Here is a 13,978-nt window from a genome sequence, read left to right as displayed (position 1 = left end):
CACAAGGAACATGGAACGGTACAGCACAGGAACAGGCCCTTCGGCCCATGATGTCTATGCTGACTGTAATGCCGATTTGATACCACTGCTGGATCTCATCACTTTCAATATAAATAACATTTGGTAATATTTCTTTTTATTCATTTCCTGTTGATCTTGAGACTGTGGCCTCACACTGACCATTGGGAACGATCTACCTTACATTCTATCATTATTTCCATGCTCTTGGAAGACCTCAGTGTGTTCTTCTCCAAACTTTGCAGTGAAATATTCCCTCCTTTTCAGTCTTACTTGAGATCTTCCATTTCAGAAAGCAATTTGTGAACCTCATTACACCTTTGCTACACTTGTTTATAATGGAACCCCTAAAACAATGCAGAAGACAACCCATGATCTTGGCCTTATCAAAACGTAAGCATTGTCAACGACCATCGAACACTTATATTTGGGAATGTGTGCCTAGATCCTGTATTGCCAAGAATGGGCTAGGGAGGACTGTTGTAGGTCCAATTGGGATCCCAGCCTATGATGAGGGATTTGATGGAAATCTGTGGTGATGTGCTAACTCCTGTGTAGGGAGGAGAGGGGGGAAGGGATTGGGGGTTTCTCCAACTTTCATCTTGGATGGAGGGATGGGGGTGGGAGGGGTGGTGAGGGACCAGGGTGGTCTCAGGCACTGTTCTTGTTGTGGGAGGCGTGCAAGAGGAACGAGGGATTGGGGACTTCTCCTGTATTCTTCCCATGGGAGTTGGGGGACAGGGAGGTTCCAGCAAGGGGGGGAGGGGCAAATTGTGGGGGGTGGGGAGAGGAAGGATCAAAAACCAAGAGATGGGTGGGGAAAGGGGTCACGGGTTCAGGATGCACCTGGAGATCCAGGTGCAGGGGTGGGGAAGGATAGAAGGCAGATATTTCAGTAAACCTGCAGGCTGTCTGGTCAGGCCTGTGAAGTGAGGACCTCCTTGTCCTGGGAGTGGGCAATAACGGGATTCGCTGGGATACTGTAGTCCAACGTCCTCTCCGAAAGGAACGGCGCAGGGGGGATGACGTCTTGTGTTGGGATCACACGGTGATTCATGACATGAGTGTCCCAGCCAAAATTTTCATCAGGTGCAAAACCGCAAGGAAATGGGCAGCAATGTGCTTCACTCCAGGAGAAACCGATCTTCACTGATACAACACTGAATAAAACAGTGTTCGGCAATTCAGTTTCTAGCCACTTGTGCATAAACTACACGAATCTTTGCTTTTGTTTATAACATACAAAATCAAGCAGCAAGAACAAATGTTGATTAGTTTTTGCGAAACTCCTCCAGCCTTTCTCAGCAGGTTGAAAGTCAAGGTTTATCTTTCCTGCAACTGGCTGTTTTCTAATATTCTGGTGAAGGTGTTGGATATTATGGCAGTTCAAATGCAAGGCTGGCTTGTTGTTTCTCCCTGGTTTCTGTCTGCAGTCCTTGTTTACCACTCACGTTGTACTTTACCCAATCCCATCACATATTGAGTTTCGTCCACCTTATCACCATTGTGTCTGCGTAGTTTATGGGAAGGAGTTCCATGCCTGACCTTGAAGAATGCAATAGCCTGACTTAATCTGGTGTGACACTTCACTGCTTTTAGTTTCGTTACTATATTTACATAACGTAGCAGACTTGAAGGTAGGTTTCAGTTGATGACTGAATCCACCAGCCAGCATTTTTTAGTGATAAGGAAGCTATTGCTGTCACTTCCAGTGACTCAGTGCTGACAGGAAGGCTGGAGGACAGAGCAGGAATAAATGTCAGGCGGTGTGAGTCATGGGGTACCACAGAGATCGGTGGTTGGGCCCCAGATTCACCAGCTTCATCAGCAAGTTGAATGAGGCACCAAGTGGAACATCCCTAGGTTTTCCAACAACACAGCACTGGGTGGGTTTGTGGGTGGTGAGGACGAAGCAAAGAGGCTTCCAAGGCGATTCAGACTGGTTGAGCAAGTGGGGAAGTATATTCCAAATGCACAATGATGTGGATAAATGTGTAGTTGTTCACTTGGGTAGGAAAAACAGAGGTGGAATTACAGCTGTGACATCGAGAAGTGTTGATGTGCGTGGAAATCAGGGTGTCCTTGTACTGAACGCCAAGGTGCAGCAAGCAGTTAAGAAGGCAAAGGGTATGTTGGCTTCATTGCAAGAGGTTTTGAGTACAGGAGCAAGATAGTGTTTCTACAGTTGTACAGGACTTTGGTTGCACTGACCTACCTGGAGTATTGTATCCTTACTTGAGAAAGGATAAACTTGCCATTGAGGGTGTGCGGTGAAGGGGTAGAGGGTAGGAGATTTAGGACTGAGGTGCAGAGAAATGTCTTCACCCAGAGGGTGGTGAACCTATGGAAGCCGAGTCACTGAACATATTTAATAAGGATCAATTCTGAAACACAAAAGGTATCAAGGAGTCTGGGGAGAGAGAGGAGTATGGTATTGAGAATGAGGATCAGCCATCATATTGAATGATGGCAGAGGCTCGAGGGGCTGAATGGCCTCATCCTGTTACAATGTATAATTCTGCAGCAGTTGAGTTACTGGACCAGTAATCCAAATATTTGAAGGCCAATATCTATCCTTCAATGTCTTCAACAAACGCGGATTATCTGCTTATTATTTTTGTGGGAATGTTGTAGATGGAGTGATGTCCCTGATACCCTACGTTGCACCCGTGTGAAGCACTGTGCAATGATTTGTTGTGGAAGTTAATAGTGGAAAAGGAAATGCTTCTTTCTCTCAGGCTGAAGGATAGTGATGGTGCTCATATCTACAACAGTACAGCCCCAAGCTCAGTTTTCCTGGCTCAAATTTCTCACACCCGCAAGCTCGCCTTCATTTTAAAGCTTAGATAAACAAACCAAAAGAGTTATTTCAGTTTTGTTGACAGGTTGTAAAAGAAAGGATGCAACATTTATGAGAACTCAGCAAGTTCAAATATTCTGGGACAACATGAAGGGAAAATGAAAATGAAAATACTGCAAGTGCAGGAAATCTGAAATAAAAGCAGGGAATGCTGGAAACACTCAGCAGGTCAGGCAGCATCAATGGAGGAGCAAAGTTAATGCTTCTAGTCAATGACCTGTTATCAGAGGTGGAAGAGAATTTTATTCATTCTTTTCCACGGAGTAGCTCTCACTGTCAAATAACTGCTCCAGCTTGAAAGGTGTACATTTTTATAGTGTTTTTCACAGCCTGAAGAAATCCCAAAGGACTTTACAGCCATTGAAGTGTAATGTGTAGAAATGTAGCAACCAATTTTCATACAGTAAGGTACCACTAACTGCAATGAAGTGATGAATGACAGATGAAAGATTATTGTCCTGAAATGTTAGCTCTTTTCTCTCCCTATAGTTGCTGCCTGACCTGCTGAGTGTTTCCAGTATTTTCTGTTTTTATTTCGATTTCCAGCATCTGCATTTTTTTGGTTTTGAATGAACTGAACAAATTGTGGAATAAATATATTAACCAGGGCACTGGAAGAGCTCCTTTAAAACAGTGCTGTAAGATCTTTAATATCATAAGATCTTTAACATCAGGACCTCAGTTTAACATCCTTTCTGAAATACTAACTGGCATTAAGACCATATTGTGCGGTGTGGAACCCCAGCACTGGTAGCTCTGTGCACTACTGTGAGCTGAAGGTAAAAGGGGCACAGTGGTGTAGCAGGCAGAGCCCCTGCCTCACAGCTCCGGCGACCCGGTTTCGATCCTGACCTCCGGTGCTGTCCATGTGGAGTTTACATGTTCTCCCTGTGACCACATGGGTTTCCTCCAGGTGCTCCTGTTTCCTCCCACATCCCAAAGACGTGCAGGTTGGTAGGTTAATTGGCTATTGTAAATTGCCCCTAGTGTGTAGGTGAGGGGTAGAATCTGGGGGGGAGTTGATGGAAATGTGGGGAAAACAACATAGGATTGGCTTACAGTTGGTGTAAATTGTTGGTTGATGGTCAACACAGACTTGGTGGGCTGAAGGGCCTGTTTCCATTTGTCTAGATGACAGTAGATGAAGTCTGCTCCCCCTGGGTATGGAGGTTGGGCAGCAGAGATCAGCAACCTGTGTGATGTGGCAGAGATCAGAAGCAGTTTCCTGGAATGATTCCGAGGCTGGGAAACTGAGAGTGACCCAGACCCTAACCCTGACTTCCACAGGCAGACACACCAGGCTGATGTGGGGGGGGGGGGGGGGGTGGTCACAGATCTTAGGGAGCCAAAGAAAGCAGTTGGCACCTTAACTGGCACAGTTCAGGGGAAGCAGGGTTAGTCAAACCTGGCTGTCAATAATAACTGTCATTTTGCCCACTGGCCTGGATTTTGAGTGTTGCACTACTGTTGACATCATTCGGGGGAGTATGAAGCCAGGACAAAAGTGGTGGGAAAACAAAAGTCTGTCAGAAAATGAAATGATTTTCTCCACAATCTTTGACGGTCAGAAATGTATGAAGTAGCTTCTGTCCAGTCGAGCTGACTTTGGGGATGGGGTGAGATGAGGTGAGATCTGTGCTGTGAGTCCAAGGGTAGGGGCTGGGGGGAAGGATCAGAGCTGAGTACGAGGGAGTGGATGCAGGGTTGAGGGAATCAGGAGGAATGGGAAGGAGCCCAGGATCGGGCGGCACAGTAGCATAGCGGTTAGCGTAATGCTATTACAGCGCCAGCGACCTGGGTTCAATTCCCACCGCTGCCTGTAAGGAGTTTGTATGTTCTGCTCGTGTCTGCGTGGGTTCCCTCCGGGTGCCACAGTTTCCTCCCACATTCCAAAGACGTACAGGTTAGGAGCTGTGGGCATGCTATGTTGGCGCCAGAAGAGTGGTGACACAAAAAAATGCATTTCACTGTGTTTCAATGTACATGTGACTAATAAATAAATATCTTATCTGAATGGGGGGAGCCCCAGGAGGTTGGGGAGGGGTGCAGGACTGTACAGAGACCTCAAGGGATCACAGGGTCAGGTGGTCAAGAATAAATAGGGATTGGAAGGTTGGAGAATTGTGATGTGCCTTGGGAAGGGGAGGGGATGGAGCTCAGGGAGTGGTGGTTGTGCCAGTGTCGTGTGGGGCTGGGTACATCAGGGTAAAACGCAAGTGTTGTGTTGGGAAGGGCAGTTGTGAAGTGCGCTCCTGGCAACTTGGAATAAGTTTTATTCAGTAGTGTAGGTACAGGGAATAAGTATTTGAAAACTATGGTCATCCCCGGGTTACAAACGCCTGACTTATGGACACCCATACATACGAATGAGCTCCCATAATATTAAATTCAGAAGTCTGATATATATACATACATTAATTCCTATGAACCGCAGAATTAGTTTCCGTTCTCTCTCCACTTTTAGTAATTGTTCTTTCTGATCAGTCTTGTGTGCTTTTGATGCCATTCATTACAGTACTGTGGAGGTGCAGTTACCATATTGAGTAGTCTTTGTGTATTTTCTGACATGGACAAAATAGACTTAAGGATGTCTATAAAAACAGAACCCATTTGTTACTCAGGGTGACCTGTATATTGCAAAATAACAATGTTTTGGGTAATTAAACTAATTTTTTAAGAAAGAAGCTTTCTACTGTTTTTTCCTCCCTGGAGTATATGAAAAGTTAATCACTTTGTACTTGCTGAACATGCAGTTATCATTACAAAATGAAAGGGCCTTTATTTACCACCAAAACGGGTTGGATGAGAGACCTCTTGGGGAGAATAACTAAAGCATAGACTACCCCGTGCCAGGAGAGGGTCACACACTCCAGCTTTTGGTGTTAAATCAGCAATCAGATTGTCCTCATGAAGGACAGTTCCAAGCAGCCCTCAAAACAAGAATGATAAACGAATATACTTAGAATGCAAAGCAGGGTAGGGCTTTTGAGAAACAGGTTGCTGCTTGTCCTTCCTTCATTTGACTCATTGCCTCGTTGTTCTTTGAAAGCCGCAACCAGGCCCCAGGCATCACGCAGAAACACATGTTGACTCAGATACCTGTCAGGGACACTGTGGAGACAGCAGGCTGGATTTACAATGATGCCTCCTCATTGTTTTACTGTCAGGCACATGTGTCATGTGTTGACAGCTCTGTAGAGTTTCCCAACATTGAACAAGTTGTTTGGAATTTCCAGACAGGACTCTAATCTCCAAGACAATTCTATTTTCATTTTACTTTTATATTCTATTCTTGAACATTTCTTCATTATGAAAAATTTTGGAGATGGGGACAAAAAGAAGTTGTGCGACTAAAAGTCAACTGTTGTCTAATTGGTTAATGAAGAGCCTGGCAGGTGGGGCAGTGTGAGAGCGACCAATAATGGAGAACCAACTGATGGTGCCGCATCCCATAATCAAACCTCCAGGACTACATCCAGCCAGCAATGGCCACCCTACGTGTCAACCAGGCCTTCAGTTGTTAATGTCACAGAAGTTAACATCTACATTGAACTGGAGCTGGTGGGAAGTCAGAAGGTCATGAAGGGGCTTTGAGTATTCGCAAATGAAAGCCCAACTAACACCCACTCTGATAAAGTCAAAGTGAAAGAATCAAGTGGATCCAAACTAGACAGCGTAAACGTCAGGCTCTTCTTGGCTGCAGCTCACAAACCTGTGACATCCACTGCTTATACAGTCAGGGGAATTCCGATTTCTGCAAATATCCTTCTGCATTACTCCCCAGACTGCTTGGGAAATAACAGCAGCGCTCCTTCATTAACGTTGGGACAAAATTCTACCTTATAGCTGGACTGATTGGAGAGTTGTTGCCAAGAAGGAATGATCAGTAAATTTTGCATTGTTGGACAACACAGTGGTGCAGCTGGTGGAGCCACTGCCTCACAGCTCCGGAGACCCAGGTTCAATCCTGACCTCCGGTGCTGTCTGTGTGGAGTTTGCCCATTCTCTCTGTAACCGCATGGGTTTCCCCTGGAATCTCCAGTTTCCTGCCACATCCCAAAGATGTTGGGTCGGTAGATTAATTGGCTGCTGTAAATTGGCTCTGGTGTGTGGGTGGGTGGTTGAAGAGTTGATGGGTTTGTGGGGAGAATAGAATGGAAACAGTGTAGGATCAGTGTAAATGGGTGCTTGATGGTTGGCACAGAGCCAGTGGGCTGAAGGGCCTGTCCCTGTGCTGTACTGTTTAATGTTCAGTTCTATGTGCCCACAGCATGACGATCAGCACCGTACCATTGTCCAGCTCACAGCACTCCTTCATTCTGAGGCAGTCCATTCTGCCTGTCATCTTTCAGCCTCTGGCCACTGGCTCTCACTGGCTGAAGGCCACCCCCTGATTCCTAGAGAGCTTCCTGTAGGTTTCCTGCTTCATCGCCGGATCAACAGTTCAAGAAGGCAGCTCACCACCTTCTCAAGGACAACTATTGATGGGTAAAGAATGCCAGCCTTGCTACCGATGCCTGGATCCAGAGAGATTAAGAAATGATAAAGCAATGTGGCTGATTGTTTTGTTGTCCACTTCTGCTAGTGATGGTCCACAGCACTCCATGTCCACCTTGCACACGTGTTATTTGCATTATCCTCCCAGTCTCCAGTACAAGCCCCTGGCAGACAGATATGACAAGCTAACAAAGCCTCCATTATCATTGTTGGAAACACTTAGCTGGTCAGGAGCATCCATGGCAGAGTTATCTTTTTCTGATGAAGGGTCTTCAACCTGAAACGTTAACTCTGTTCCTCTCCCCACAGATGCTGCCTGACCAGCTGTAGCATTTTCTGTTTGTATTAAAGACTAAATAACCCCTGCGACCACCAGAACAGAGAGAACTTGCTGGGCTTAGGGCAGTGTGGCCCAGTGATTCCTATGTTTCTTTGTAAAAACTGAGCATATATTCTACACCACCTCACACTGCCCCATGACTTCATAACACACCGTACAACTGATGAAATACTTCTGAAATGTAGAAAACATGTCAATTCATGGAGAAAGATCCTGCAAGTAACATGACAAAGACCAAATAAAACATTACTGCTGCAGCTTTATAAGGCGTTGGTCAGACCACATATGGAATATTGTGAGCAATTTTGGGCCCCGTATCTAAGGAAGGATGTGCTGGCTCTGGAGAGGATCCAGAGGAGATTCACAAGAATGATCTCAGGAATGAAAGGCTTAATGTATGAGGAGCGTTTGATGTCTCTGAGCCTGTACTCGATGGAGTTCAGAAGGGGCGGGGGAAATCACATTGAAACCTGCCAGATACTGAAAGGCCTGAATAGAGTGGACACAGAAAGGATGTTTCCACCAGTGAGAGAGTCCAGGATCTGAGGGCACAGCCTCAGAATAAGGGGACGTCCCATTAAAACTGAGATGAGGAGGAATTTCTTCAGCCAGAGGGCAGTGAATTTGTGAAATTTGTTGCCACAGCAGGCTGTGGAGGCCAAGTCACTGGGTGTATTTAAGGCAGAGATTGATAGGATCTTGATTGGTAAGGGGGTTAAGGGTTATGGGGAAAAGGCGAGAGAATGGAGCTGAAAAAAATCAGCCATGATTGAATGGCAGGGCAGACTCGATGGGCCGAATGGCCTAATTCTGCTCCTGTATCTTATGGTCTTACTAAAATTAAACTTCTGAAAACAGAAGACAAAAGCTTTTCGTTGTATCTGGACACGTGTCAATACTAAACCAACACAAATGCTGGAAACACTCAGCAGGTCAGGCACCTTCATTCGGAAGAGGAGCAGAGTTAATGTTTGAAATTGATGACCCGACGATGGGTCTCCGACCTAAAACATTAACTCTGTTTCCTCTCCTCAGATGTTGCCGGACCTGCTGGGTGTTCCCAGCATTTGCTGAATAACCCGTGCTGGTGATGTTTGTTGTTAAATGCTGACCAGGAAAAACTCTGCATTTTCTGTGAAACCGAGCTCTGGGAATATTTACAACCACAGGTGGGGCCTCAGTTTACGGTTTCATCCGCAGAATGTCACCTCCCACGGTGTGACACTCCTGGCGTCCCGCCGCGGGGGGGGGGGGGGGGGTGGTTGTTCAAACCCCAGGAAGGGAAGCTTTGAATCTGTACCCCTCTGACTGAGAGGTGAGTGAGCCGGGCTGAAATACAAGGGGGTGGGGGCATCCTGTGTTCAATTCAAGAAAGAGACTGCAGAATGCGAGGGGGTGTAAACGGTTAAAGCAGAAACTACACTTGAGAGGGGTTGCAGGAAAACCTGGAAGAGCGGAGCTCCAGCCCATTGGCCCGGGAAGAGTAAGTGAGGTGGAGTCGACTCCCGGGCCAATGGAATTTGCTCCGCTTTTGGCACCACCTTACCGGCTAAGTGTACAGTCACAGTAGAACAGGTTCCTCCGGTTTACTTGGACTCGGAGACATGAGCAGAGACGAGATTCATCTGGATATGTGGCGAACGAGGAAGGTAAATCACGGACGTCCAAAGCATTCCTGTTTGCAAATAGATTGTGAGACTTGGGCGAAGGTCGGAGCGATTAACCAAAGTCAGGTATTTCTGTGTCTAGTGCGCAGTGTAACTTCATCTGGGTTTGTAAACATGGCACGAACTGTCCTTGCAGGCTTGGGTTAGTGGGCCAGGAGTCCGGGGATCGAAACAACTGTGCTGCAAATATGTGGTGCAGCGACATTCAACCTGCCAATACGGTAGTGTGCTGGTGATTGGATGTGCCACTCGCGGCTGTGTTTGTGTGTTGATCAATATTGCGACTTGTTTTCTGGCAGTGAGTGCGGGACCGATGTGAGTGCAGTCTGGCAGTTTGTTGAGTACGATGTGAAAAGGCGAAGCGTTGGGTAGCGGCTGCTTGCTCACACTTCCCGTCTTGTTTGTGCTGGAAGACTTTGATCCGAACTGAGTGGCGGTCGCAGGTAGGTAGTCCGCCAGTGTTCTTCACTCACTTGATTCACCTATCTTGCCTTCCTTAAAAAAAACTTGCAGAGCCATACCAGTGCCAGCAGGGACCCCAGAACTAGAGGTAAATTTGGAACAGAGTCGCTGTTATAACGCAGGGGACACATTTAGCAGTTTACACTGTGAATTCTCACAAACGACAGTCTCATAATAACCAAGCAATCTGTTTAGCGATGTGGATTGAGGAATAAACATCCCACCCACTGCCCGCCCCCACCTTCTCTGCTCCCCAGACTAACTCGCTTCCTCTCTTACCTACACCCCATTCTTGCTTCCTCCCTTTCCCGGTTCTGGGGAAGGGTCTTCCATCTGAAACGCCGACTGGTTTCTCTTTCCACAGATATACGCCGAGTTAGTCCGGCGTTTTATAAGTCAGGCAGAACACACCACTGTTGTTCCAAACCTTCCATATCCACACAAGGGGCCTTGACTTAAAAAATCAGCGGGACTGGACTCGCACTGTCGGGGGGAGGAGGGTGCGGGTCGTGAAGCCACTGTTTTCGGGCTCATTGTTGAGAGTTGCAGCTGACAACGTTGAACTCGGTGCTTGGAGAGAAGAAGCAACGTGGTTTAAATGGAGCATAAAGTTCTTCCTGGGGCGATTTATTTTTTCTCGGCCAGCGCAGAAGGACATTCAGCCTGTGCCTGTTCCTCGGTAGAACCAGTTCCCAACTCCCCTCCAGCTCACTGCTTCCCTCGTCCCTTCGGGCCCTGAAACCAGTGACAATTACCTGTGAAAAATCACATTATTACTGCATTTTGTCAATCACTTATGAACAAGCAAATTAGGAGCAGCCATCTACCCAATCCACCCATCTAATCTATTCACCCATTCATTCACCCATCCACCCTGTCAATCACCTATGGCAGATTCCACCTGACTCCTCAATCCTGCTCCATGATTTAACAAGATCATTGCTAACCCAGTGTAACCTGAGCTCCACATCCCTGCCTACCACCGTGATCTATCACGGCCCCCTCGCCCCCCCCCCCCCCGTTTATAAAGGACTGTGTCCTCTGGTCACTGACACTCCTGGTTCCTTATTCAATCTTATCCCTTCCCATGATCTTCCTGACTGCAGCTTCACCCAATCCAACTCCTTATTCCTGATCCTCTGCTTAGAAATCTGAACATCTCCTCTATAAAGCTGGACATCTGTTCTAAAGCATGAGCCAGAATTAAATGCAGTGTTGTAGGTGGGACCTAACGGTGTTTATAGAGGTTCAGCACAAGCTTGTTTTTGCACCTTTTGTCTCCGTGGTTAAATGCACCCGTCCATATGCTCTTGTACCATCTTCACGGCTTGCTGTGCCACAGTCTAATATCCACGTCCCTAGATCTCTCCCTTCACACAATGCTTTAAACATGGACCATATTAGTTTATTTTATCTCTTTTCATTTCATTTACCCATCTAATAACTAAAACTTCTTTGCATTAACATCCCTTTACCTATTCCAACATCCACTCCCCCTGTAGTAAATGCTGTGGAAAGTAATAACAAACATTTGAGTTGTGTTCCCTCTGCAGACTCTGACATTTTGCCTTCGACACCCAGGCCCACACCATCCTTTACTCTTGGGGATGACCTGTTTCCACTCTGCTTCTCTGAGTTCAGACGTGGCTGGTGAGGCCAGTGTGGAATCAGCAGGAGCTGATTCACTGGGTGGGTGGTTTGAGAGGTGGCGCACCTGTCCCACTGTTTACACTGGGCCTCCATGTGCTCCAAAAGAGACTCGTGGCTCTCAGTGCTGTCCTGGGGTGCTGCTCCATTTTAAGCAGTTGTGGACCAGAGATTTCTCAAGTCTGTGGGGTTGTTGTGCTTTTTCCCGGAGGCTTTGAAAATGTCCTTAAACATTCCCTCTGTCGAGCTGTGCTGTGATGGAGTTTGGCATAATGTGTCCATTTTGGGAGTCTGGTGTAGGGCTTGTAATCTGCCTGGTGGAGCTGACCCAGTGTAACTCGAGCCTCAGTCTGCTGATGTTGGTCGGGAGGGGATGCTGACATTGTTTCACTTACCCTGCCCATGGATTGGAGGAGTCTGTGGACACAGGGTTGGTGGTACCTATCCAGTGTTGTAGATAGTCTGAGACTGAAGCAGACATGAGGGCAGGAATCACTGCTGCCCAGTAGACCAGGAGTTTTGTGCCAGGTCTGAGGGCTTTTGATCTTTGAACACCCTTTTCCTCAGTTGGCTGAAGGTGCTGCTGGTGCACTGAAGGTGATGACAGAGACATTCACCAACATCCGTCTTAGCTGGGAGGTGGCTTCTGAGGAGTGGAAATTGGTCCATATTTTACTGAGTCTCGCCATGGCAGGGGTGGGGCAGGTTGGTGGCGGAGATTGGTTTGTGATGTTTAGTGTAAGGCCCATTGAGCAAGTCATTAATGACTTGAGGCTTGGTTTCCCGATGTACCTGTTCCATGTCATTAACTTGTATTAAAGACTGTGGTCCCAACTCTTACCCCAGAAAGCATTGGAAATTTCCCTCCAGTCTGAAATCCCATTGTACACCACCATTCTATTTAGCATCTTCAAGGCAATGTTCACATACATTGGCACTTCTCCATTAAACCCTTGTGTTTTAATTTTGCAAACAGATCTGCTCTATAGAACTTTATAAATTGGTAAATTGGTTTGTAGATGAATTGATTTATTATTGTCACGTGTACCGAGGTACAGTGAAAAACTTGTCTTGCATACCGTCCATACAGATCATTTCATTACAACAGTGCGTTGAGGTAGTACAAGGTAAGACAATAACAGAATGCAAAATGAAGTGTTACGGTTACAGAGAAAGTACAGCAGACAACAAGGCCAATAACGAAGAGGATTATGAGGTCAAGAATCCATCTTATCGTTGTAGGGACCATTCAATAGTCTCATAACAGCGGGGTAGAAGCTGTCCTTGAGCCTGGTGGTATGTGCTATCGGGCTTTTGTATCTTCTGCCCGATGGGAGCAGGAAGAAGAGAGAATGTCCAGGGTGGGTGGGGTCATTGATTATGTTGGCTGCTTTACTAAGGCAGCGAGAAGTGTAGACAGAGTCCATGGAGGGGAGGCTGGTTTCCATGATGTGCTGAGCTGTGTCCACAACTCTCTGCTGTTTCTTGTGGTCCCGGGCAGAGCAGTTGCCATACCAAGCCATGATGCATCCAGATAGGATGATTCCAATGGTGCATTGATTAAAAATTGGTGAAAGTCAATGGGGACATGCCAAATTTCTTTAGCCTCCTGAGGAAGTAGAGGCACTGGTGAGCTTTCTTGGCCATGGTGTCAACGTGGTCAGACCAGGACAGGCTATTGGTGATGTTCACTCTTAGGAACTTGAAGCTCTCAACCCTCTTGACTTCAGCACCATTGATGTAAAGAGGAGCATGTGCACCGCACCACCCCCCCCCCCCCCACTTCTTAAAGTCAATGGCCAGCTCTTTTGTTTTGCTGACATTGAAGGAAACGTTGTTGTCATGACACCATGTCACTAAGCTCTCTATCTTCTTCCTGTACTCTGACTCATCATATTTGAGATATGGCCCACTGCAGTGGTGTCATCTGCAAACTTGTAGATGGAGTTAAAGCAGATTCTGGCCACGCAGTCATGAGTGTATAGGGAGTAGAGTAGGGGGTTGAGGATGCAGACTTGTGGGGCACCAGTGTTGAGAATAATCGTGGCAGTGGTGTTGCTGCCTATCCTTACTGACTGGTTTGTTGGTCAGAAAATCAACGATCCAGTTGCAAAGGGAGGTGTTGAGTCCCAGGTCTAGGAGTTTGGAGATGAGTTTGCTTGGAATTATAGTATTAAAGACGGAGCTGTAGTCAATAAACAATAGTCTAACATAGGTGTAAAATTACCTTTTGAAAGTCTTTATACGTAACCTCAATCACATCACCCTCATCCACCCTCTCTATTACTTCATTCGTCAGTGACATTCAAATTGGCTTTTTCCAATCCATGCTGCCTTTCATTTATCAGCTCATAATTTTCCAAGTAACAATTAACTTTGGCCCAATTTCATGTTTCTGAAAGGTTTTCCAGCATCACCAATGTGCTGATTGACCTTGTCGGATTTATGCTTGTCCCCTCATTTTGGACAGAACTGTAACACATTGCA

General features: G+C 46.5%; 1 protein-coding gene across 5 annotated transcripts in view; it reads left to right on the top strand.

Annotated features, from left to right (window-relative positions):
- tmcc3 (transmembrane and coiled-coil domain family 3) overlaps positions 1–13,978 on the top strand; it is a 98,083-nt gene that overhangs the window by 64,323 nt on the left and 19,782 nt on the right. Inside the window, exons 1-2 of one of the 5 annotated variants that reach the window (XM_052034253.1) lie at positions 9,342–9,364; positions 9,682–9,825. The exons of 1 other annotated variant lie outside the window; for it this stretch is intronic. Coding sequence is in view for 1 of the 4 variants with exons in the window: in XM_052034252.1 (XP_051890212.1) it covers positions 9,320–9,364 (45 nt within the window). In the remaining 3 variants the exon portion in view is untranslated. Of the gene's footprint in view, positions 1–8,752; positions 8,885–9,152; positions 9,444–9,681; positions 9,826–13,978 lie in introns of those variants that run through there. 3 more of the 5 variants (XM_052034255.1, XM_052034252.1, XM_052034254.1) reach the window with 3 other exon arrangements.

Source organism: Pristis pectinata, chromosome 19, assembly GCF_009764475.1.
Source record: "Pristis pectinata isolate sPriPec2 chromosome 19, sPriPec2.1.pri, whole genome shotgun sequence".
Lineage (NCBI taxonomy): Eukaryota > Metazoa > Chordata > Chondrichthyes > Rhinopristiformes > Pristidae > Pristis > Pristis pectinata.
The sequence above is the reverse complement of the archived record's forward strand: the minus strand, read 5'-3'. Positions and strand labels throughout refer to the sequence as shown.